Consider the following 26496-nt stretch of genomic DNA (forward strand, 5'->3'; position numbering starts at 1 on the left):
ATTAGAAAGACTGATCTGATCTGCATTTAATTTAAATGCCCAGCAACTTGTTTGAAATCCCAGATTTTTTAATATGATCTAGTCAAGGTCATGGTTCTTTTCTTCTTGTGTTCTTGAGCAGTTGCTGAATATGTTATGCTTATTGTTTCACTCTTGCATACAGATCATCATTAAACCTACTGCCTACTGGAAACTCTCATTTACTTGAAGTGGAATCAATTGCTGGTTGGGCACCACCACAGTGGTCAGAATTGCCATTGAGCCATAGGCCTTAGCCTAAGCAGTCAACAAGACAACAGTCAATGGTTTAATTTGCAATGAGAGGGCAAAAATCATTTGAATACATTTGTGGGACACACATTTAGGCTTCCGAACTGAGCCTACTGAAGGGACAGGCATGGGTTCTATTATTTGGAAACCCATTATTCAGAAAGCTCTGAATTATGGAAAGGCCATCTCCCATAGACTCCATTTCAAACAAATTTAAAGAATTTTAAAAAAATATTTCCTTTTTCTCTTTAATAATAAAACAATAATACCTTGTACTTGATCCCAACTAAGATATAACAAATCTTTATTGTTGGAAAAACAATATTATTGGGTTTATTTAATGTTTAAATGATATTTTAGTAGACTTAAGGTACAGAGATCCAAATTACGGTAAATTTCCTTATCCGGAAAACCCACGAGCATCCCAAGAGGTTTCCTATCTTTATATAACATTTGAATTCCCATTACATTTTCCAAAAATTTAGGAAGTTTAAAGTCAGTGATTATTAAGCAAAAATTTGTTGAGAAAAAAAAAATCACCAAAAAAGCGCCCGTTCACTTCAATGCATTTGTAGTGTGAAAAAATGCCCATCAACAATGAATTTGGAGTGAGAAAAATTTCTGTGTTTCGCCACCCGTGAATGAATTTGTGAAAATTCAGCAAAAATACGCCAGTGAAAAATCCACCTCATAAAAATTATCGCGCATCAAACTTATTCTGACGCCCATTGACTGTAATGTATTTGGACAAAATAGTTGCACGCATAAAAATTGTCATTCAGGTCAAAATTGTTGCACATCAAAATTATTGTGACGCTCATTGACTTCAAAGCGTTAAGCAAATTTCTCGCTGTTTAGCGAATTTTTCGGCAAAACGGGACAGATTCGCCCATCACTAACACCCACTGACTTTCCTGCAATTGGAGTGAGAGAAAAAGTCACCCATATACTCTAATATATGTTACTACCATAATTTTGCAGAGACAAAAAAGTTGTCCATAGACTGCGTTTTGCAATGTTTTTTACCGTTTCGCCAATTCATTCATCAACTTTTTGGTGAAGCGAAATGGGGCAGATTTGCTCATAGCTATTAGTGGGCTTTTTTGTGTAAAATTTCCTTGGATCTTTGAATTATGGGCATTAAATGTGAAGTCTACAGATACTGACAGAATCCATTAGAAACCTGGGAACACAATCATAATTTGCACTGCAGCCTGCAAGTGACTTTCTTATCGACAGGTGACACAGACAGTGGTCAGCAAGTGATAGAAACAATTTCTAGCTGTAGAAAAGATAATTAGCAAGACTATAAGGATAACAAAGAAAAAGCCTTATCCCACACACTGCAGAAAAATGACATTTGCTTTCAATAAATTGCTCTCTTTAGACTTCATTTCGTTTTCTGTGTTTCTCCATTGTTCTCAGGGCTGTCTTATTTGCTGTCCATTTACTTAATGTATTTCTGATAAGAATGTAGCTTTGGCCACATGTAAAGACTTGTTATTTCACCAGCAAATTTCATTGGTCTTATGAAATATTCTCATAGAGTTGATGTTAGACTTTATTGTATTTCGATATATGTATAATATTCAATGCAATGCAATACAATATGTACTATGAAACAGTTTCCTTAGAACCTTGTGAAAAATACAAGAATTATTTATTACACTTTGTGACATAATTAGCTGCCCATTAAAAATCATGGACTGAGGCATTTTTCAGCAACTGAGGTTTGAGGGAAAAAATAAGGCAATACAAATCTCATTAAATTTAAGCTGTAATTGTCCTAACTGTGGCCATTGGGTCAAAGACATGCCAGTGATAAATGGACAGGTCCTATGGAATCCTCATATTAAACGTTTATAGAACCTTACTGACATAAGAGGAGTTCTACCTGCAGCTATTGTGGCAGTTGGTCCATACAAACTATCTTTGAGGTGGCTATACCTAAGCCAACCTTAGAACTAGATGACAAATTGACCCCTGAACTGTAAGGGCAGAGACACATGCTTAGATTCAGAGAGATTTAGTCGCCCATCGATTAATCGCCTCTTCTTCGGGCGACTAATCTCCCCAAACTGCCTTCCCCTGCCTTCCTGCCGGCTAAAATGTAAATTGCTGGCGGGATGGCACTCAGAGCACTTCATTTTTCAAGGTCACCATAAGTTGCCTCAAAATTGCTGTGCACATAAAAATTTTCACTTGCGTCAAAATTATTCATACGCCCATTGACTTTAATGCATTTGGACCAAGTGGTCGCACATATAAAAATTGTCACTTGTGTCAAAATTGACATGCATCAAAACTATTTTGACACCCATTGACTTTAATGTGTTTTGCAAATTTTTCACCATTTCGCGATGGCACAGATTTGCCCATCACTAGTGGTCAACCCTCGGGTCACCGTGGACTTCAACTTGCACACCACTATTTGCTATGCTTTACATACACAGATGGACAGCATGGCCATAACTGCCCAAAATATGACATTATTTTAGTATATTACAGAATGTAAAGCCTTTTTAAACTGTGGCACCTTCCATAATACCTTTTTTTGACTGCAACAGGTGTGGGTGAGAATGTGTGTCGCACACTCAATATTTGAATAGAGTAATACTTAGGGGCTGATTCACATAGGGGCTGATTCACTAAGGGTCGAATATCGAGGGTTAATTAACCCTCGATATTCGACTAGGAATTGAAATCCTTCGACTTCGAATATCGAAGTTGAAGGATTTAGCGCAAATACTGCGATCGTACGATCGAAGGATTATTCCTTCGATCGAACGATTAAATCCTTCGAATCGTTCGATTCAAAGGATTTTAATCCAACGATCGAAGGAATATACTTTGATCAAAAAAACTTATGAAAGCCTATGGGGACCTTCCCCATAGGCTAACATTGACTTCGGTAGCTTTTAGCTGCCGAACTAGGGGGTCGAAGTTTTTTTTAAAGAGACAGTACTTCGACTATCGAATGGTCGAATAGTCGAACGATTTTTACTTAGAATCCTTTGATTCGAAGTCGTAGTCGTAGTCGAAGGTCGAAGTAGCCCATTCGATGGTCGAATTAGCCCAAAAAATACTTTGAAATTCGAAGTTTTTTTACTTCGAATCCTTCACTCGAATTTAGTGAATCGGCCCCTAAGGGTCGAATATCGAGGGTTAATTAACCCTCGATATTCGACTAGGAATTGAAATCCTTCGACTTCGAATATCGTAGACGAAGGATTTAGCGCAAATAGTGCGATCGTACGATCGAAGGATTATTCCTTCGATCGAACAATAAAATCCTTCGAATCGAACGATTCGAAGGATTTAAATCCAACGATCGAAGGAATATCCTTCGATCAAAAAAAGTTAGCCAAGCCTATGGGGACCTTCCCCATAGGCTAACATTGACTTCGGTAGCTTTTAGATGCCGAACTAGGGGGTCAAATTTTTTTTAAAGAGACAGTACTTCGACTATCGAATGGTCGAATAGTCGAACGATTTTTACTACGAATCCTTTGATTCGAAGTCGTAGTCGAAGGTCGAAGTAGCCCATTCGATGGTCGAAGTAGCCCAAAAAAACCTTCGAAATTCGAAGTTTTTTTACTTCGAATCCTTCACTCGAAGTTAGTGAATTGGCCCCATAAAAATAAAAAACCAAATCATCTGTTTTACTTTAGACTTGGCTACAGTTCACATTGTAATTGCTATTTAAACCAATCAAAGCCACAGATTTCTGTTTTTCTCCTTGAGGTGAGTGTATGGTTCATATGCTAGGAACCTTTCCTGCACTATTAATGTTGTAATGTAAATTTTCTTTCATTGAGGAACAGAAGGTCCTGGAACTTTTGTATAAATATTTATAAATATGTATAAATATGTAGTAGCTATATATCATTTTGATTAAGAAATTATTTTGACAACTTAGAGAATAGAGCAGAATGTTAACACACAAAAAAAATGAAGAGATATGTTGCTGAAAGTGGAGGGGGAGGGTACTGAAGGATAACTTGAGTATGTCAGAAATAGTATTGTAATGGAAATCGGGCCAGGATGTTAAAAGGAGGGCTGAGAGTTTACAGAAAAGTATACTAAAAGTATACAGAAAGTATACTAAAGTGTAGGAAATAATGTTGGCTTAGATGAAAGCTGGTCATCTAGGGATACATTTTCCTTTTTCCTTCCATTACGCCACTTTAATTAGTAGGTTAATGGTCTGCTGGTTTGGTGTGGGAAGTGCTTTTCTATCATTAGGGTTTGCTCCACTGGATCAAAATGCATTATGATTCCCTATTCAAAGCTGATATCAAGTTTTCTGATTCTGTTGATGTGTGATGCTCTCCTGTCTTACACTTAATTACACCGTTTCATTAAAGGAGAAGGAAAGTCTGTTTGCACTTGGGCCGGGGTTATTTCAGCGAGCACTATGGAGCGATCCTCTTCCGGCTTCTTCTTTCTTCGAATTTCCTGGGGCAAACCCATGTGCAGTAGAACAAAATAGCCGACTTTTAAGTTAAAGTTTAGCTTTTCGTTGTACTGCGCATACGCAACCATGCGAAGAGAGAGGAAGCAGATCTCTAAGTGGTGCTCACTGGTATAACCCTGGGTCAGTGCAGTTTTCTGTTGATAGAAGCACCAGCACGGGGTTTCAGGTAAGTCAATACAAACACTAGGGGGTGCCTAACATTTGGCACCCCCAAGTACAAACAGACTTTCCTTCTACTTTAAATTTTATTTTATCTCAACTTTTAAAAATTTCTTGGTGCCTTTATTGTTTTTTACTGACACACCGCATTAGTGTTTCCTCTCTTATTCTGATCTAGCAGAGGTTTTGCCACTGATTAAAGAGTCAGATTCTATTAGGCTTTACTTTAATAACATAAGGCATTAACACAATATAGTGTAAGGTATATTTTGCCAAAAGCTTAATTCTTACTTTGATAAGAACTTGTATTACTCCTGTTGCTTTGGGTGACATGAAATACCAAAATACCAGTGTGCAATCAGCACCAGACTCTCTCCATTTTGAACTTTTCAGATGGGCCTTTTCCCCTCGTAAACCGACCGGGGATGCTTCAAGGAACAAGAAGTGACCTGTACAATGAAAAAATTACAACTTGAGCTTAAAAAAATTACATGTGATAATCAAGTTTAAATATCTCAAGTGAATCCCATGTGAAGCAGCCTCCAATTTGACTCAGTACAAAATCCTACCTACAACTTCATAAAAACCAAGTACATATGTTAGACATGATCTATCCTTCATTAAAACCATGTTGCCATACATATAAAACTCAGGGCTGTATTCTTCTTGGCTACACCAAAAGTTCTGGATAGAGTGCAATGAATTTAAAATACAGAAGTAACCATATTTACTTTGTTTGGCTGTAAATAGATATAGATGGATCTTTTTGATATCTGTAGAAATAGGTCAAACCAACAGGACTTGCTGTGTTTTCATTCGACTGGCTTTCTCATTTAAGAATTCTGAATTCTGAAATTAATTCTGAATTCAACTCTGAATTGAGAAAGCCAGTCGGGTGACTGATGAAATGTTATCAAGAAAAACACAGCAAGAACAGTTGGTTTGACTTATTTCTACAGATATACCATGACCTGGATGAATGAGAATCTTCACAAAATGACCTTTTTGATACTTACATTTTCTAGGATGCACCATTGCTTATTATTTAATTATTATCCTTTATTTATATATCATCTTTACATTTTGCACAGAATTTACACAGATCAATTAAATCAACATATTCTCCAATATACAAGCACGACTGCACTTAACATACAGGATTCTTTACAAAGTATCAAAAACTTTAGTGCAGCAATCACCCTTACTTTAAGAATAATATATAAACATTTCTAAAAGACCTATGACATGAAGACGCATTACACTACAGTGATATAGGAAGAACATACCATCCTCATTTCCAATTGTATGGTCCCTGGGGGGTCTTAATGCCTGAATAGAATGTTTCCCTAAAGCCCAGTCATAGCTGTCAGCTACTGAATTTTTCCAGCCACAAATGCCTTCTTCAAATGTACAGGAGGTACCGCAGTCCTTTTCATCTGTATTATCACCACAGTCATCAATAAAGTTGCAGCTTTGTTCTGGCCTGAAACACTTTCCATTGTTACAACTTGAAAAACTTGGTGGGCACAATTCTGTAAAGCAAAAATGTTCAGAATGAATAAATCTTGATGTTAAGCCAAGTTCTGCAGGTGTAAAAATATCAAGCTTGTTTAATCCAATGGTATTAAACAAAGTACTGTTCCTTGGTGTATATTCATCATCTCATTCCCAATAGGAAAGTGCTAAAAAGGAAATATGGTTTACAGCCTTAAAGGGATTCTATCATGGTAAATAGGGATGGGCGAATTTTTTCGCCTCGTTTCGCCGAAAAAATGACGCCCATAGACTTGTATGGAGACGTGCGTCAAAAAAAAGACGCGCGACAAAATAATTTCGCCGCGCGACAAATTTTTTTGATGCCCATAGACTTTAATGGGCGCCTGCGACATTTCGCCGGCGGCGAATTTTTGGCGAAGCGAAACGGGTCAAATTCGCCCATCCCTGATGGTAAAACATGTTTTTTTTTGTTTTTATTTAACGCATCAGTTAATAGCGCTGCTGCAGGCAAATTCTGCACTGAAATTCGTTTTCAAAAGAGTAAACAGATTTTTTAATATTTCATTTTGAAATCTGACATGGGGGTAGACATGTTAGTTTCTCAGATGCCCTCAGTCATATGACTTGTGCTCTGACAAATTTTAGTCACTCTTTACTGCTGCCCTGCAAGTTGAAGCGATATCACTGCCCTTCCCTTTTCCCTTAGCAGCCTAACAACAGAAAAATGGGAAGATGACAGGATAACAAGCTCCCTGGCACCAGGGTGTAGATAAAAGAATAGCACTCAATAGTAAAAGTCCTACTGTGACTCCTCCAGTCCTCCAGTTGAGTTGGAGAAACAATAGTTTATCTAAAAGCAGTTCCATCATGAAGTACTTTCTGAAAGCCCAGGATCAGACAAAATGATATGAGATGGCTGCCTCCACACCAATATTACAACTAAAAAAATAATGATTAAGGCCTCTACAGAACTTCTAATGCATGTATTATGAGGAGCATCTACATTTGCCCCTCTGTATGTATAATTCATATACATCAATTGCAACAATAATAAAATCTTCAGTAATATTTACATTTACAAAAAAAAAATCATTCCAAATTACCTGTTCGAGGCATATTGCTGTGTGATTTTGCAACTAGAGCAGATGGTTTAAAACACTCATTGGTGAACAATATATCATCCAGAGCAATATCTCCTCTTTGATTTATTCCAATTTTTCCATGAAATTCAATATAGTAGTCTTCTTCTATGCTGTGAAGTGTAAGTTCTCTTTTCTGCCAGAAGTTGCCCTGGTCTCCTGTAAGGTTCAGCAGCAATATTTCCTTGTTGGATACAGTCATTTGATAAACAGAAAGTGTTCCAATGCCACTTCCAAACATGTGAAAGTAGAACACGAGCTGAAAGAGGATACAATAATATGATTATTTAATGCCTATTGAAGCCTAACGTTAAATACCGACTGGATCATTTCAAGCAGATTAGGCTCCACTCAACTCATTACACATTTATAAGGTTTTCACTGCCAAAGGAACTTGTGCTATTCTTTTTTATCTTCTTATTTTGGAGATTAGATATTTAAATTCATTTGAAGTCATTATTCTGGTGACCAAAAAATGTTCACATACAATGGTTTAGAATACAGGTGGGTATATGGAAAACTATAGCAAAAAAGTTGTGCTCACTACTAAATTTTAAACCATTAGGCAGGGGTGCATTGAGGCTGTGATCACACAATTCAAACAGACAAAGACAAAATGTCCTCTGCAATCACCCCTTGATAAGTATATAGATAAAAAAGCCTATACAAAATACAGAGTATTAAAATGCCCCATAGGCATGTTTTATTTGCTGCCAGAAGGGCAGAACATTTTATCTTAAAAACTGAAGTGATGGTGCAAGAAATTTGTCTCTCACATGCAAAATGTTACTGCTCAACTGCAACAATATTTAGGCCATACTATTCTTACATCACTGCTCCAAATATACAGTATGATGCAAGGTACATAAGTATTTTATTTGTACATGGAAGAAAGAAGCAGATCTGTGCTAAACGTGACAGCCCTAGCGCTGTCCATGGTATTAAACTGGCAGAGGAGCATAATTAAACCTAGTTCTATACATTACAATTTAGATATCACACACATCCAGGTTTTTTGCCTTTCAAGGGTTTATTTTTCGAGTTTAATCTCTTTCAAACTCTTTAATCTCTCTCAAGGAATGGTTGGCTAAAATGAGTTTTGAGTATCTACAAACTCTTCAAGTTTAACAAAATATACCTTTCCTGCTACTTGAAAGGCTTGTTGTTCCTTGCAAGTTTGGCAAGATAAGCTGAGTCTTATGTATCTAATATTCATCTTGGTTTGGAGCTAAGGTACTAAGGATAAGGATGCTCAAAAGCTGAACACTAGCCTCTACTCTTTGGGGGAGGCTTTACGCAAAATTATGAAACATTGTTGACATGATTTTCATCTATTCAGCCATAAAGGCATAAGTGAGCTTTAGCACTGAGGATAGATGATCAGGTTTGGCATTTCAGTTCATTCCAGAGAGGTTTAACTAGCATGAGGTAAGGGTCCAGTTAGCTAGGTTCTTCACTCCAGTTTAAGCATACTGTTTTTATGTAGACCTCACATATGCATTATTTTATTAAATTTAGCAGCGCCAATTTTTATGCTGCAAGATTAATTATTTCCTTTACTGGAACCAGGGCCCCAACCTAAACCTTGAAAAACAGCACCAGGCCATTATTGCTCCTCCACTGAACAAGACATTTACATTGCAACTTCAAGCAGATATCATTCTCCTGGAATCTGGCAAACCCAGGCTGCCAGAAAGTCAAGTAAGAGTCATCACTCTAGCAAAAGTGTTCCCACTGCTCTAAAGCCTCCATTACAGCACAAAAGATGATTATGCTTGGCATTGGAAATGATTATTCCAGGCCTGTGTGCAGCTGTTTCCCCAAAAATTGTTTTTTGTGCTGACATTGCTTTCAGAGATAATTTGGAACACATCAGTGAGTGTGCCAACTGTGAACATGTGATCTTACTTTTGGCCAATAGTGTTTCCGGATATTTTGACCTTGCAGTCCATTGACACATTTTATATTTCTCTTTTACCCACTAAATATCCCACAGTTTAATATCAATAATAATAATTCATAATAACAAATTCGTAGGTCATAATTAGCATGAAAAATATTACACTGCAATTAGCCGCAACTATTTTAAGCATTCCTTTTCCTTAAATCTGAAAGTACCTTCCATCCTACAATCAAATTATCAAAGGCAATGTAGAGAAAGATTTATGTAACTATAAGAGCAACAGATTCACATCATTTTAAGGGCAAATACAGCTTCACTCTGCACGAGAATATTCAATTCTAATCCTTTGTTGGAGCAAAGGAAGCAGTTTCAGATAATGTATTTTTGAAACTGTTCATGGAATAATAAAATGTGCTAAAAAAATGAAAAAAAAATCACAAAAGTGCAGTAAGAATTACTGTATTCTGTGTTATAACACTGATTTTAGAGATATGCTTAAAGGTGGTCCCAAAATAGACTTTGCCAATAACATGTTTTTATTATAAACACTGCACACAAACTCAAAATATCTTGTTTTCCTGATGCAGATGTTTCCATTTCTAGCTATAAATATTCTCTCACATCTCTATTTCTCTCTCTGAGCCTAAAAAAGTTCTGTTTTTTGAAAAACCATCTATAAACCACTGCAGATTTTAATGCAAACCCTGCATTCCTCAGAAGTGATGAGCGAATCTGTCCCATTTTGCAGAAAAATTTGCAAACTGAGAAAAAATTTCCGAGACGGTGAAAAATTCACTAAATGCGTTGACGGAAATTTTTTACACAAGCAACATTTTTCCCGTTCCAAATGCATTAAAGTCAATGGGTCATTTTTTTGTCCAAATGCATTCAAGACAATGGGTGTTTTTACTTATGGTGACTTTTTCATCTCTGTGACATTTTTGTCTTTGCAACTTTTTTATCGTGGCAAATTTTTCTGAATTTATCCCCAGTTTTGCAAAAAATTTGCAGATGGCAAATCCATGGCTGCCGAAAAAAATCGCTCATCGCTAAACATTAGGTTATATATATATGCGGCCGACACACCCTGCATTGAGTTTGAATTTTCACGTGGCGCTACAAAAGCCTCATGCTGTCAGTATTTAGTCTCGTTAGACTTGTAAGAGCAGCCAGGATATTGTATAACAACAGCAGTTTTCACTCCAGGCAACAGCCTGTGCTTACACTTTCTGAGATTTTGGATTACACTGCAACATGCTTGCCAACACAACCCGCTCTGAACAAATCAAAGTTAAATTTGTGTCAATGAGTTCCAGGTGCAGGAATAACACCTTAGTTGATGCCATGTTTTTAGACTCCTTCCTTAGTGCCCTAGATATTTTCTGGTCCCTGGCCAAAGCGTTTCTGTTACAGATATGTCTGCAACATTCCTTTGTCTGTAGATAGTTTGTACTTAATCCATACCCTGCCAACAGTCCTCATGGTCATGTCTTTGACATTATCTGTCTGCTGACACTTTTGGTTTATTTATCCTTCATAGATTAATGAACACGGTTTATTTACTACGCTGTCCATCATATGGAGTTCTACATGTACTTCATGGCTTAAAGAAGAACAAAAGCTTAAAAAAAAATGTAGGATTGAGATGCTGCTCATTATTGTTTGAGATTCTGTACCAGTCGAAAGCAACCACAGCTCTTTAGCAGTGGTAATCTGAAGATGCCACTTTAGCTCCCCATCTTCTTTTCTGCTGATTAATTGCACATGCTTTAAGCTGTTGTTACTTAATGAGCTTAGGGACAGACTCACAATATAATATATTATTATATATTATATAGGAACGTCACAGTGACTAAAATTATCCAATTATTCCCCCTACAAGATTATCAAGTTGCCGCTCCCACAATTTGCCTCTCAGTTCAGTTGGCGCAATCCTCTGCACCATCTGACACCCCAATTGGTATGTCATACATTCCTCCTGAACTCTGTCAATCTGTTCTTCAGCAGACTCACTGTTCCAGACAAGCCGGACATCCAGGTATTAGGAAAACCATGGACTTGCTACTGTAAGTCATCTTGTGTGATGGCCGTCTATGCAGGAAGATGTAAGAGACCAGGATACAGACAGATATTGATAGGCGGATGATAGCTAGCTCTCTAGGTAAGACTAAATCTTTAGGTCCTAGACAGCTCCAGTTACCTTTTTTACATTATTGGATTATTCAGTCAACTGATGACAACTTATGACATAAGCATAATTATGAATATCATCAGTATTAAGTACTAAGATTCACAAATGGATGTGGTATGGTGGTTATGGCTTTAAACTAAACTTGTTCTAAGGGATGGGCCTTAAAGGGGTTGTTCACTTTTACATTAACTTTTAGTATGATGTAGAGAGAGGTTTTATGAGACAACTTGCAATTAGTTTTCATTTTTTATTATTTGTGGCTTTTGAGTTATTTAGCTTTTTATTCAACAACTCTCCAATTTGCAGTTTCAGCTATCTGGTTGCTAGGGTCCATTAATCATAGCAATCATCCATTGATCTAAATGAGAGACATAAATATGAATAGGAGAGGGCCTGGATAGAAAGATGAGTAATAAAAAGTAGCAATAGCTATAACGTTTTGTAGTTTTCAGAGCATTTGTTGTTTAAATGGGGTCAGTGAACCCCATTTAAAAGTTGGAGAGAGTCAGAAGAAAAAGGCAAATAATTCAAAAACTATATAAAAAAAATTGTTTTGTCTCTAATGAGGATTAATAATATCTAAGTTTGGATCAAGTACAAGCTACTGTTTTATTATCAGAGAAAAAGGAAATAACTTTTAAACATTTTAATTATTTAGATAAAATGGAGTCTATGGGAGATGACCATCACGTAATTCAGATTTTTTAGAATAACAGGTTTCCAGATAATGGATCCCATACCTGTACACTTTTGTGCTTAGCTACATGCTGCCATTACTGTCCCAACATGCCATTGTCTATTGAATTCGTATGTAGTCTTGTGTATAGAGGTATAGAGGTATAACAACACTGGCCAAGGACATTTAGATTTTCTTATAATATCTAAAATTCAAGCGTGTCTTTGTAAGAGAGAAGCTGACCTGCTTTCTTTAACCTTAATATCACATCCAGTCATTTCATTTTTAAGCAGTGCTTTCGACAAAATGTTTTCAGTTTTATGTGGAATTGAAATGCTATGTTTCCAACTCCTTTCATACATTCCTGAACAAAGTAATAACATTCTTCAATACACATATTCTCTCCAAAGCTCTTGATGCCGGGGCATTTGGAAAGCATCATGAATACGCCATAAAAACTGTAGCCATGCTGTGTATGCTATTCCATCCCTGATACAGTTCAGCAGAGCAGCTTGCTGGCATGCATACCTTGCAGTTTTTGCTCCATCTGCTTATCATCGGGCCAGAAATCTTTGCTCCTTGTGCTGGTAGGTGTGGGAATGAGCTCTCTATAAAGATATAATATCCAGATGGATTTTTTAAGGTATGGTCAGTAACTGGTCCAGTGGCAACTGTTGGCGTGCTTCCGGCTCTAAGATTCCAGTCAAAGTCGTCGTTTTGGTTTTGTCTCCAGTTGCAGAAATCAAATTCAAAGTCACAGCGACCAATAAAGGCATCTAAAAAGTAAAAGTATTGTCAGTTGTAAACATTTAAAAATCACATGTAGGGAACATGGGTTACAAGACTAGGGGGCAAATTTACTTAAGGTCGAATATCGAGGGTTAATTAACCCTCGATATTCGACTGTCAAAGTTAAATCCTTGAAGTCGAAGGATTTAGCGCTATTCGTTCAATCGAACGAAAAATCGTTCGATCGAACGATTAAATCCTCCGAATTGTTCGATTCAAAGGACTTTAATACATCGATCGAACGATTTTTGTTCGACCAAAAAAAGCTAGGAAAGCCTATGGGGACCTTCCCCATAGGCTAACATTGACTTTGGTAGCTTTTAGGTGGGGAACTAGGGGGTCAAAGTTTTTTCTTAAAGAGACAGTACTTCGACTATCGAATGGTCGAATAGTCGAATGATTTTTAGTTCGAATCGTTCGATTCGAAGTCAAAGTTGTAGTCGAAGGTCGAAGTAGCCCATTCGAGTAGCCAAAAAAAAAAACAATTCGAAGTTTTTTTCCTCTATTCCTTCACTCGAGCTAAGTAAATGGGCCCCTAGGTCATACCAGTAAGCAAAAGACAGGGAACCCAGTAGTAGAATGTATCAGGGGCACTACATTAAGCCAGACATAAAAAGCCTTCAGAATACTAGTTTTTTACCATGTGCTAGGGTCTATTCAGTATCAATGTTTGACTTGATTTTTCTTTTGGACTCTTATTTGGTGTTTATATGCTCTATGTTTAATGCTCAACATCAATGATCCAGTGCTCACTCTGGGTCTTTATATAAATGTCATAATATAACTGCATATCATTCAATGGGGAATATTTACAAAAGCAAGACATCGCCAACTTTCTAACAGGAGAATGCAGCACACTTTGGAAAATAAACTTCGCAGCAGTGAAAATTCTATTTGCATTGGTGTAAATTCACATTTCTCCAGTGCATATTCTCTAATTTACTATGATCACAAGAACGAATTTTTGTCAAGAGAAATGTCAACAGGTTTAGGCTGGCGAACTACCATCTTAAAGAAAGAGCAGCCAGTAAATTGTTTACTATAAAAGCAGACACTTACTGCAGAGGAAAGGGTATTCATCCGAATTGTCGGCACAGTCATTAACATAATCACACAGGCTGTCCTTTGGAATACAGTATTTGTTGGAACACTTAAATTCGTCTGCTGAACAAGCCTTACTAGGAGTAGGCATTGGTGCACAATCTTCAAATGAAATATCATCCACGGTCACATCTCCAATATAACTGACACCACGTTTTGCTCGAAGGACAATCTACAATAAAAGAAAAACAAAGCAAAGGTGTTTTAGTGGCACATTTCCAATGTCAGTTTCAGTTCCCATGATGTATGGTTTCCATAACATTTAAAGACTGATAGCTGAAAATTCAGGGCAAGTAAATCGGCAGCCATATTGCACATAAAGGAAATAACACCAGAAATGAGAGACAATTATCCTTGATGAGTTATAGGAAAGTACCGGTATGAGACATTTTATCCAGAACCTGGGACCTGGGGTTTTTCATAATCTGGATCTCCATTCCTTAAGTCTACAAAAAATCCTGTAAGCATTAAATTAGCCCAGTGGGATTGTTTTGCCCCCAATAAGGATTAATTATATCTTAATTAGGATCAAGTACAAGGTACTGTTTATTATTACAGAGAAAAGGAAATGTTTTTTTAAAAATTTGAACTATTTTAATAAAATGGAGTCTATGGGAGATGGCCTTCCTGAAATTTGGAATGGGTTTCCGGATAATGGATCCCATACCTGCACAACACTCATCAATCATTTACAAAGATCTGCTAGTGTATGTTCATGGTACTCACACAAAATGCCCCTCTGTTCTCAGCCTGCTTTCATGTCTTGTGAATGCCAGAGCTTATTCAGCATCTATCCCTTAATGCAAGCCAAGATTTAGCACTGCACAAGCATCACCATATAAATACAGTGCAAACTTGGTAAAACATGGCCTCTACAGTTCTCCTGCAGATAACCACCTTGATGCATGTCCCAGAATCCAGCAGAGAAACAAGACCTTGGAGGGCTCTGTTCAACACAATGGTTTGGATTTATCTTTTTTCTCATTCCATCACAAAACACAAAATAATGCCTACCATCAGCCTTAATGTGTCCCTCAAATATCCGAGCCACTGTGCCTGTTTTAATAACCCTGATAGTGGCCTCTTCTATAAAAAAAACAACACAATCACACTTCTACACTTGACTTAATGCTTATTGGTTGCTCTAAGCCCAAGACAGTCCACTAAAAAGGGCAAAAGTTACATGGAAATTTCTGTGGCATTTCCCCTTCATCATTTATTGTGATGGCATCTTCTCCCCATTCTTTCATGGATCTTCCAGAGAAGACTTTTTCTTACATTTTGTGCAGCACTATAAAAGTGATAAAACATGTTACATATAGTAATGGTTTATGTGAAGTGCTTATGTTCTCATAAAGAATGCTGAGAAAGTAAGCTAACATGACCTTAAGGTTTATATAATTTGGTATGTGAGTTATGGCAAGGGTTAGTTATATAATCCAGTAGAGCGTGCTAGCTTCCGAATGGCGAGGCTATAAAACTTTACTAAAGTATAAATTAAGAGTGTAATTTTGCGACTAAGCAAAGATAAATGGCCCCGAAAAAGCAAGCACAAACGTTCTCTCATTTCACAAATTGGAAAAATCAACCAGCAGAATGTCTTCATTTGTATGGACTGTTAAGATAAAGCAAAATAAAAAAAAATAATGCAGACTGGGCATTTCTGTCTGGGTTTTGTTCATCTTAGTCATAATTCCATGTTGCTTTACAGTTTCTTATGCACAAGCCCGGTGGCAAAAAATGTATGTGCCAATGTTTTTTTTTCAGTGTGTTTGTTAGAGGGCAGTGTTGGCTCATAATTTCTGTGTTTCTGTGTTAAAATGTTTCAGGTCTATTGGGAGAACTGAGACTTCCAGCTTAAAGGGAAATTCACCTTCATTAGCAAAACTGTAATTAAACATAAGAACCACAGAAATGTGTTTAAACTTTCACTTTTGTAAAATGAACATGGTAATTAGTGGGCGTGGTCAAAAAAGTTCACCGTGCTCCGAGAGGCAAATCTTTTGTCACTATTTCTATTTCTAAAATGTTGAGAGGTATGATACCCCCCTTTATCATCGGAAGAAAGCCAAAAAAAGGCCTGATGCCATAAATTATTATTGAATAATAAATATTTCTAATGTTTAAAGGTTGATAGGAAATTAAGGTATTTTCTGGAAATCTATGTACGTGTTCTACCCTTTAAAGGTATTGTTTTATTTGTAAATAAGAAAGTCCAAAACTAAAAATTTAATAACTGTTTTTTAAAAGTTCAAAACAACTTAGGGGGTTATTTACTAAGCTCCGAATACCCGAAATTCCCTGAAATCCGAAAAATTCGTAATTTTTTTCTATAAAATCTGACTTTTTAAAAAATCACAAATTTTCCAGAATTTAATAAACCCTGAGGGCTAAAAGCCCGAATATAACACCACGGCATCTCAAACCTGTCGAGGTTGCATAAAAGTCAAAGGGTACAGTCCCATTGATTTTTGGTTGTGTTGGGCAATTTCAAGATGTTTTCGGAGTTTTCGGGGAAAAATCACGAAAAAATCGTGAAAATCTGAGCTTTTCCCACAAAAGTAATAATAAACAAGCGTTAAAAACCCGAGCGGGTTAGATCGGAGTTTGCAGCAGCCGATATTGAGATAAATAATCCCCTTAGTGTATCCCTTATATTTGTTGTTCTAAGGCATTTATGCTGCTTGAATATACAGTCCTAGGTGACATCTCCCCTGTCCACCCATCTTATTACCTGATCTTCAGTTGTACAGGATTTTTATATACATATTTATTAAAATATATATTTAGAATGTACTCTTTGATAAATATGCTATTAAAAAAATCAAACAAATGAACAGATATTGGTGACATTTAATTATGGTAGACTGTGGTAAATTCTAGTTTACCAATTAATAAATATTCCTTAGTGTAGCAAAGCAGTACATGGCACCACTGCCCCTGCATATATCTCTCTCATTGATGCCAACTTATGCCCTTCTGGTTCTCTACACTCTGCAGGGATTGAACATTCCACCATCTTGCCTCTCCTGTTTGATTATATAATAAAAACGACTTTGAATAAAGATGGTCAGGTTGGGCTTATTATGAGAAAAAATAAAATTGCTCCCTGCAGTAGGAACATGTGAATGACAAAGGTTAATTCTGAGTTAGGGCAATGAAATTAAAATATAAAAACATGAACCAAATAAAGCTCAGGATAATAAGTGAATGTTGCATGAGACCAGAGTTTCTACAAAACATATGCAATATCAAAAGTATGGTTTTCAACAAAAAGAATGTATTGATTTTAGCTGAGGGTAGTGAACAGTAGGTCAATTGTAAAACGCTCAGTGGAGAACTAGAGCTACACCATTGCACTGTAACTACTATAAATGATGGTTCTGAAAGGGGCAAGAGGTGGTGGTAATGATTTACATGTACACTGGGTAATGAGGCTTAGGTGAGTAAGTAGGAAGAAGGTTGATTTCTTTTCTTTCATGTCACATTTTAGGAAGATCTGGCGAGAAAAACCCTTTAATTATCTGTGAACCCAATTCCTTCAGGTCTCCCCTTACACCATCATAACAGACCTACAGGTATAGACAAATTACAAATAAGGCTCCACCTGACCCTAGAAGGACAGTAGAGGTCATTCCCACTGTAGTTAACAAAATATACTAGGAGGGTAATCTCAGTAATTTGCTCTTATCTCCCAGTGGTGCAGCTGAGTCACAGTATAGAAAGTCAGTGCCAAAAAAAGCACAATTTTTAAAAGAACAATTATAAACTATAAACGGGATCCTTTATCTGGAAACCCATTATTCAGAAAGCTCAGAATTATGGAAATGCCATCTCCCATAGACTCCACTTTATCCAAATACTCCAGATTTTTTTAAATAATTTCCTATTTCTCTGTAATTAGTGATGGGCGAATTTATTCGCCAGGTGAGAATTTTGCGACGAATTCCCGCGATTCGCAGCCGGCGAATAAATTCGTGAAACTGCAGCGAAAATTCGTCGGTGTCAAAAAAAAAAATGGACGCCAGGGCAATTTCGCCAAAAACGGACGCTGCCGTTTTGTGAATTTTTTAGGAAATTTGCTAATTTTTCGGCGAAACGACCCAAATTCACCCATCACTATCTGTAATAATAAAACAGTACATTGTTCTTGATCCTAACTAAGATACTGTAACATCTTTATTAGAAGCAAAACCAGCCTATTGGGTTCATTTACTCCTTAGATGATTTCTACAGTTGCGAAAAGAGAGCGCACCGGGCCTCCGCCAACAAAATTTTCAGAGGGGCTCTTGTGCTTGAAGGGGATTTCAATGCTACAGAGAAAGTGACCCCACAATCCAGGCTCCCCGAGACTGCATAGTCTACTTCCTCTAGAGTTACATCACTGATTTTCTAGTAGATTTAAAGTATGAAGATCCACATTACGGAAATATCCGTGATCCAGAAAACTGAGCATTCTAACAGATCCCATACCTGTATTAACAACAGGTTGAATATATCTTGATGGATGCGTCATATTTATTGATTATTAATGAATAGCGTAAGAGAGATTTCATGAATTTCTATTGCACATAATTCATTACATATATTTATACGGTTGTGTAAGGATGCATAATACTTTTTGTAGCTTTTAACTTACATAGCAGAGATTCAAAACAGCAAACAACAACCACCGATCAGAAACTTACATTCCCTATAATAAGCATATTTTCAAATCTGCAACATAAAATACCTGTACTTAAGCATATGGAATAATAAAACTCTTGGCAGTAAGAAGTATGAAACTGATTAAAGGAGAAACAAACCCTTGCTACTAAAATCCCCTACATAGACCCCCTCCCTGCTCCCCCTCAGCCTAGGGGTTACTCCTGGTAAATGCCCCTAACTCTTTACTTACCCTCGGTGCAGATTCTGTCCAGGGGAGTTCACGGGCACCATCTTCTATGTTGAGTAGGGGAGTAGGGTATTTTAGTAGCAAGGGTTTACTTCACCTTTAAAGTATCATTATTTCTATTAAAAAGGGAATAATGAACAAACCTGGAAATAAGACAATGTTCCTAAAAATACTTCTGCTCGATTCCATTGTGGGCCTTGTTTACCACTCTGAGACCAAACTTCATATGTTACATTACCAAATTTGATAAGAACCTTTTAATAGACAAAAAAAAACAGTTGTTAGACAAAAGTGACCAAGAAACATCTATAAGTTGCCTAAAGTTTGAAACGATTATATCCCCACAATTCACTTTTGGCAAAAGCTCTGTTTTCCAATGAGGGAACCAATTATATGATAGATCGAAAAAAAGATTTAATTTCTGGTGTCAGTACCCTTTTAACCTATTGTCTAGAGAGGAATATTTTATGAGTCAGTGAACTCTTTTCTTTTTTGTTTTGCTGTAGAGCCTGCATATTTATTTGTGATACTTGGAAAGACAGGAACCAGATTAGTATTCACTGCTCCTGAGATGTGTGTCTTGGCCCACTGAACCTCTCTCTCCCAACAGTTCACAGATTTACTTGGTGCATAATGATTGAAGCTTTGTCTTGGTCCTGTGAAACGCCCATAACAAGCTAAAAATTAATTGTATTTCACTTTCCATATTTTTCTGAAATGCATCTTGCATACAGTATGTAATACAAGAAGAGGCAGAAAGCTAAACATTATTGCTTCTACTTTATAGAGTGTGTTTGCATTTCATAAGGGTTGCTGGGACTGAGCCAAGAATGGCACCTTGTTAAAGTCTCGCCTTCTGTAAAGCACCCAATAAGCTTCATATAAAGCTCCAAGGGAAGCAGACAGTGCACTTTTATTACACCGTAATGGACACATACTGTAATAAGAATTTCAGGCTCAAAGTAACAGTTGATCTGGCATGGTATTATTTATTATTATTATGCTGCATTGCTATCCTATAGAACAAGTACTTGTATGATCTTGTTTGCTGGAATGTTGTCATTGTTTATATATGAATCTTTTGGGTCTTATTGAATGTGACTTTCATAAATATATATATATATATATATATATATATATATATATATATATATATATATATATATATATATATATATATATATATATATATGTGTGTATATATATATATATATATATATATATATATATATATATATATATATACTGTATATATATATATATAATATTTAGATGTTTTTTTTAGTGTTTGGTTTATCTACCCAGAAATTAGAATTATTAGAATTATTTTTAATTTAGGTGCTGCCCATCTACTGTATGAATATAAGTATTTAAAAAGGATATAGCCATTTTTGGTAACATGTATATGGTCTTAAGCAGCCTAATGTTTTCGTTAAATTTCATATCAATTGCATGTTTTGACACGAGTAATTAAACACAGAAAAGTAAATATCTACAGAAAATTATGGTCAGATACCATTAATTCTTTATAATGGTTAACTGGTAGGTACAACTTTATCCTTTTCACCAAAGTGAGACCAATCCTCAATAATAAAAAACTTAAAAGGGACATATACCTTGAGTTTTCACTTAGCCTAATAAGATTAATTTGCATGATAAAAATTAACTTTGTGAAGTTTTTTGGTTCAGTCATCTACAGAACCTCCCCTTTCCTTCACTTCCTCTGCTGAATGTTCCGGCACAGTCATGAGAGCCAGTGGCACTTCCTCATTAACATAGCTCTAGGTGCTAGTGAGTGACAAGCAGAAGTCAGAAATAACCTACTGTAAATCCGTCCCCCATGTCTCCCTGCTACCAGCCTTAAGCTGGCCATAGCAAAGGTCCGATCGTACGAATTAACGTACAGTCGGACATCCCCATCTCCTAACCTGCCACTAACCATTCAGATCAAAGTCTTACCATTCTGACCAAATAAAGTAGTTAAAGAACAGATCAGCCAATGTTCTGCCCCTGACAGCAATCGTACAATATCTATGTCCAACAAAGCTGCTGACAGTTTCCCACTGAAAATCGTACGATCGGCAATACACGCAGAGATATTATCAGCAGCCGACAGAAATTTTCTAAGCTGTCCGATCGACCAAACGACCGATCTCCGCCGGATGAAAAATGTCGGGACTCTCCACACATGGTCCGAAAATCGTACAAATCCACGATTCGTACGATTGGATCATTGCGTCTATGACCAGCTTTAGTCCCTAGATAACAGATAATAGCTCATGTTGGGACACAGTAAAACCTTACAAGGAAGCTTGTTTCATAGGGAGGGAAAGTGAGAGAAAAGAGGCGGGACCTGTGCTGCTGCTGCAACTGCAGAGTTCAGCTTGTCACTCACAGACCATTTCCTGTAGGAGAATGAAAGGACACACCCATCCTTCCTTTCGGTCTAGACACAGAGCAGAAAGGTTTTCTCTGCAGCACTAATATAATGAAATTATAGGTAAAACATAGTTTAAACCATTTTTTTCATTGCCATTATACATTTAAAAGAGTTAGGAATATAACAGTAGGAGATGAGGCTGACACTATAAAGTGTCACTTTAAAGAGATACTGGCACCAGAAATTAAACATTTTTTTACATCTATGATAACATTGTCTTTGAATGCTATTTATAATTTTGCCAAAAAAGTATTTTCCTGGTGCTTTTACATTATCTATCCGATCCCTATCCCCCATCGTCAGGTTGGTAAAACAGTCAGATTTAGAAACAGTAACAATTACTTACAAAAGACCTATCAGTTAAAAATTATCAATATAAACTATAGGCAACTTTTAATGTACATTAAGATTTTGAAGTAGGTTTTTAGTGTCTGTATCATTTTAACCGTTCATTTACTAAACATTGAAGTGGGGAATTTAGAGGGATATTTTTTCAATTGTCCATTTTTTGTGATAGGGTTTAACCAACTGGCACTTTTATCAGTATACAGCTTTAACCAATGGGTCAATTCTACAGGATAAAGTCCATTCTGTGCTATAGAGTCTTACAGGGGAATGTAATAAAAGTCGCAAAGAGCAAAACAATTCGCACCAATAAGACTAAAAATCCACATCTCGCAATGTAATATTGTTCCTTAAACTGTTATTGCATTGCGAATTTTAATTGCGCACTTATAAGAATTGCTTGAAGGTTGTCGTAATCTTTTGGAGCAAACATAATGACTTTTTCAGTAAGAAGTTTTATTACATTGACTATAAAATTCGCAAACAATCTTTCACTGTCGGAAGTGGTCGCTAAACAGGGGCTCGCAAAAATTCGCAAAAGCTATATTAAATTCGCACAAAGCAAAATTTGTTCGTGCAAAGGCATAACTTTTCGCATTGCGATTTTTATTACATTCCCCCGTTAGACTCTGCAAAATAAATAAACTCTTAGACCCTTTTAAAACCGTTAATCCAGAAAATGAACAAACATTTCATTAAAATGAATGGAATGCAAGTTAATAGGAGGCTTAATGAGTGTGTATAAGAGTTTGTGGTTTTACGTTTATTTTGAAACTTGTTACATACTAGTGTACAATGGCAAAAGGAACACTGTGGAATTAATATTTATTGAAATCCAAGGCCAAAGTTGCAGTTTAAATTGAAATTACAGCATCATTCAGATTATTGGACTATTGCAATTTTTAAATCTAAATTGATTGGTTGGTAGGTTATTGCTCTGGGGAGCATGCATCATTTTATTGCATATTGTGGAGAAGTCCTATTCAACTGAAATGTCTCTTATATTATGTGACCTACTTCTAAGAAGAAGACTGCCTAAGCCCTATTTATATATCCTGTCCCTTGGATTACCCCTCAAACAAGAATGTGTTTCTACATACGGTACTGTACCTGCAAAGATCCAATTGTGGCTCCATTCATATAAGTCCAAAATGCAAGTTTACATTTGGGTCCAGTGAGGGAAATCAGAGGTGTCATGATGTAGGCCATGTGTCCAAACTCACCATTGGAACTATCTGCATACAAATACGATCCTTCTTCTGTAGACCTATATATTAATATGGCACAGTGTCATAAATTCCGTCTGCTTTTATTGTCATCCACAGTTTTTCCCAGACTGCATGTTTGGAGCTTTAAATTTAGATTATTATAAACATATGTTGTGCTTATGGTCTGATCATATTTTATTATATTTTAAAAGGCAAGTGAGACAAAATAATGGAAATATCCTGTATAAACTGACACCAAGAAGAAATCAGTTGAAAACAGAAGTGTTTGTTTTTACTGCATTGTGCCTGCTATTTTTTCTATGTTCAGCCATCTTTTCTCTGTTGCCTAAACAAATCCCCAACAAGTCTATTGTGTTTAGTAGAGTTTTATATATTACATATTCATAAGCTGTCCCCAAACATCTTCCAAATGGAATTACATGTATGTTAAAATAATACCATGCATGCCAAGTGCATTTCTCGCCCCTATTTTAAAGGATTTATAAACCAGAAAATACAATTGTATATAATAAATACCAATATGTTTGTACAATCATTTCATAATTTGTAGGTATCTTACACTTATTTGTAAATATAGTTGTGATTGACAGCTGTATCTGTCTCTGCTATAATATGCACTGCAGGTTCTGACTATATGAACTTTTAAAACAATATTGCAGTAGTCAGCTCTCCTTCCAGTCAAGACCCCATTTTCTGCAGTGCCTTGCACACTCTCCTTCTTTACATAACATGCAATGCATTGTGATTAGGGAGGGGCAAATTTTTTTACAGTGAAAAAATACCCATTGGCGCAAATCTTTGCAGTATATCAAAACAGGGCAGGGTCTTCCTAATAAAGACCATGGTAGAACATGTTTTTTCAAAAGGCATCAATGGCACTTTCCAACAGAAGTATGCACTGAAATCCGTTTTTCAAAAGAGCAAACATTTTTTTTATATTTAATTTTGAAATCTGGCATGGGGTTAGACATGTTGTTAGTTTCACAGGTGCCCCCAGTCATGTGACTTTTGCTCTGATAAACTTCAGTCTCTCTTTACTGTTGTACTGCAAGTTGGAGTGATATCACCCCCTCCCTTTTCTCCCTGCAGCCTATCAGCTGAACAATGGGTAGGAACCAGATGACTGCTCCCTGGTAGATATGAGAATAGCATTCAATAGTAAAAACCCAAGTCCCACTGCAACTCCTTTAGTTACATTGATTTGGAGAAACTATAGCTTTTCTGAAAGTAGTTTCATTATTAAGAGCTGGCTCTTTCTGAAAGCATAGGATCAAGCAAAATGACTTGAGATGGCTGTTTACACACCAATATTAAAACTTGAAAAATACATTTGTTTGTTCAGGAATCAAATTTTATGAAGTAGAGTGAATTATTTGCAGTGTAAACAGTGACATTTAGTAATTAAAAATACACCATAAAAATCATGACAGAAGAATTGAGGGAATACAAGTCATGACCATAATAGCCAAAAAGTAGTAATATTAATACTAGAAAACAATAAAAAAAATTATCAAAGTAATAAAAAGAGGATCAGACACATGAAGGACACAAAAAAAAATGAGCAATAGTACATTTACAATGGAAGCAACAAGTGTTTCATTGACAAGGTTTAACTCCTTAAAGAAGATCATGTCAAAGGAATGAGAGAGGAAAGAAGCTTAAAGTGAAGAGAAAATATTGTGAGTAGAGTTTGTGCAATACAATATTTGTCGTTGTTGGTTTATTTATGCATTGTGATCAGTGTCTATGAAAAAAAGAACCTAATTTGAATTTAACATTTGGCAGGTTACATAACAGGATAGGGATTTAGGGTTGGAGATGTTAATAGACTTTTTAATCCATTGACTTCTAGTCATATACTGAACAGTTGGTCTCTGTTTAGGTAAGCTAAGCCCTTGTCAAGTACTCATTATTATCTTCCCGTGGCAGGTCTATAACTACACTTGATAAACTAGAATTATTGAAACAATGAGATAGGGAATGAAAGGTTAGATGTAAGTGCTGGGTGGAAAAATATGCAGCAGCAAATTAATATTTCACATTCCACAGAATTTTAAAGTGGATATTAAATATATAATTAAATCTTTGCTAGGGAGACAACAGAACCTCTGGATAATGCTGCAGCCGCAGAAGGATTGTTTTTTCCCCTCCAAAGCTTCTATTACTGCATTTATGTGTGTTCCTGCTGTTTTAATTTGTTTGAGTCAAGGATTTTAATTGTGCCAATGAATAGGAAAACAATTGAGGTTACTGCCAATTTCTGTAAATTGAAGGTTTTCAACATGACACAGAATCAAGTGAAAAAGCTTGAAGTAAAAAGGAAAAATAAGAGCTCTAGTTATAAATTGGGAGAATTTTTATATGTGTATTATAATAGTGTTATTTATTTATGTATTTATAATATGGACACACTAAATCCTGGATTTGGTTCAGGATTCAACCAAATCCAGACTTGACCAAATCCAGAAGCTAGGCCCAACCAACTCCAAACCCTGAATCATATGACATTAGTTTATGTGAATAAGTGGATCAAATGTTTCCCCCCTTTCTTTCCCAAATTCGCATATGCAAATGCAAATTAGGCTTCAGATATTGGATCACAGGGTTTTTATAGACTTGTAAAAAGGCAGTTAACATTAGGAGAGCATAGAGATATTGCTCCACAGCACAGAAAAATGAAGAACTGCTCTTACAGCCAAGCAGGTGGTTCTGCCCTCAAGGCCAGGGTACGTGACCAAGTCTAACTTGAGAGCAGAATCCATTTAAGTCAGGGGGCTCCCAGGGGAATCTGCATACACAGAAATGTATTCTCTCTCATAAGCAATAAGGAAATAATAATTTCCTTGTGGTTTAATTCACACTTAAAGCTGAATCTAGGGTTTTGTCATTTGGTGGTTGTATGATAAGGAGAGGGGAGCACTGTGTTGACCATAGCCTGAGATTGTGTGTGGCCAGATTTATGGGACTGGCCACATTACATTTATGCAATGTCCTGGCCGTGGGCTGAATGAGTGGATTACCAAGGAAGTCAGAAGAAGGCGCAATGCTACTACAGCTGGCAAGATTGTTTGTCCTAATAAACTGATGTAACTCAGTGCACCATGGATATTCAAATGGCTTGGCAATTCAGTTAAAGACCATCCAATAGCCAATGTAAACATGTATTTTGTAACAACATGCTCTTATCAGTTTAACATACTGATGTCCTACAAGACTACTTTTTTGAAACAATATTGAAAAGAGGCCATAATCTTAGTTTGAAGTCCAGTGGTGAGTGAAATTTCTCACCGAGCACTGATTCATGGATAAATTCTGCTTTTAGCCATCTGCAATTTTTTTCCACAAAACCACAGCAATATTTTGCAGCAGAAAAACTACAGAAATAA

At 36.4% G+C, this 26496-nt stretch overlaps 1 protein-coding gene across 2 annotated transcripts in view; it reads right to left on the minus strand.

Moving 5' to 3' along the window:
- The window catches only part of malrd1.L (MAM and LDL receptor class A domain containing 1 L homeolog), a 245556-nt gene that overhangs the window by 97591 nt on the left and 121469 nt on the right, over window positions 1-26496 (minus strand). For both annotated transcript variants that reach the window (XM_041565859.1, XM_018267285.2), the window contains exons 21-27: window positions 22992-23148; window positions 19240-19350; window positions 14161-14374; window positions 12841-13088; window positions 7507-7801; window positions 6193-6438; window positions 5198-5355 (exon numbers count right to left, since the gene is read on the minus strand). In XM_041565859.1, the coding sequence (XP_041421793.1) occupies window positions 5198-5355; window positions 6193-6438; window positions 7507-7801; window positions 12841-13088; window positions 14161-14374; window positions 19240-19350; window positions 22992-23148 (1429 nt within the window). The remainder of the gene's footprint in view (window positions 1-5197; window positions 5356-6192; window positions 6439-7506; window positions 7802-12840; window positions 13089-14160; window positions 14375-19239; window positions 19351-22991; window positions 23149-26496) is intronic.

The sequence above is a fragment of the Xenopus laevis genome, chromosome 6L, assembly GCF_017654675.1.
Source record: "Xenopus laevis strain J_2021 chromosome 6L, Xenopus_laevis_v10.1, whole genome shotgun sequence".
NCBI lineage: Eukaryota > Metazoa > Chordata > Amphibia > Anura > Pipidae > Xenopus > Xenopus laevis.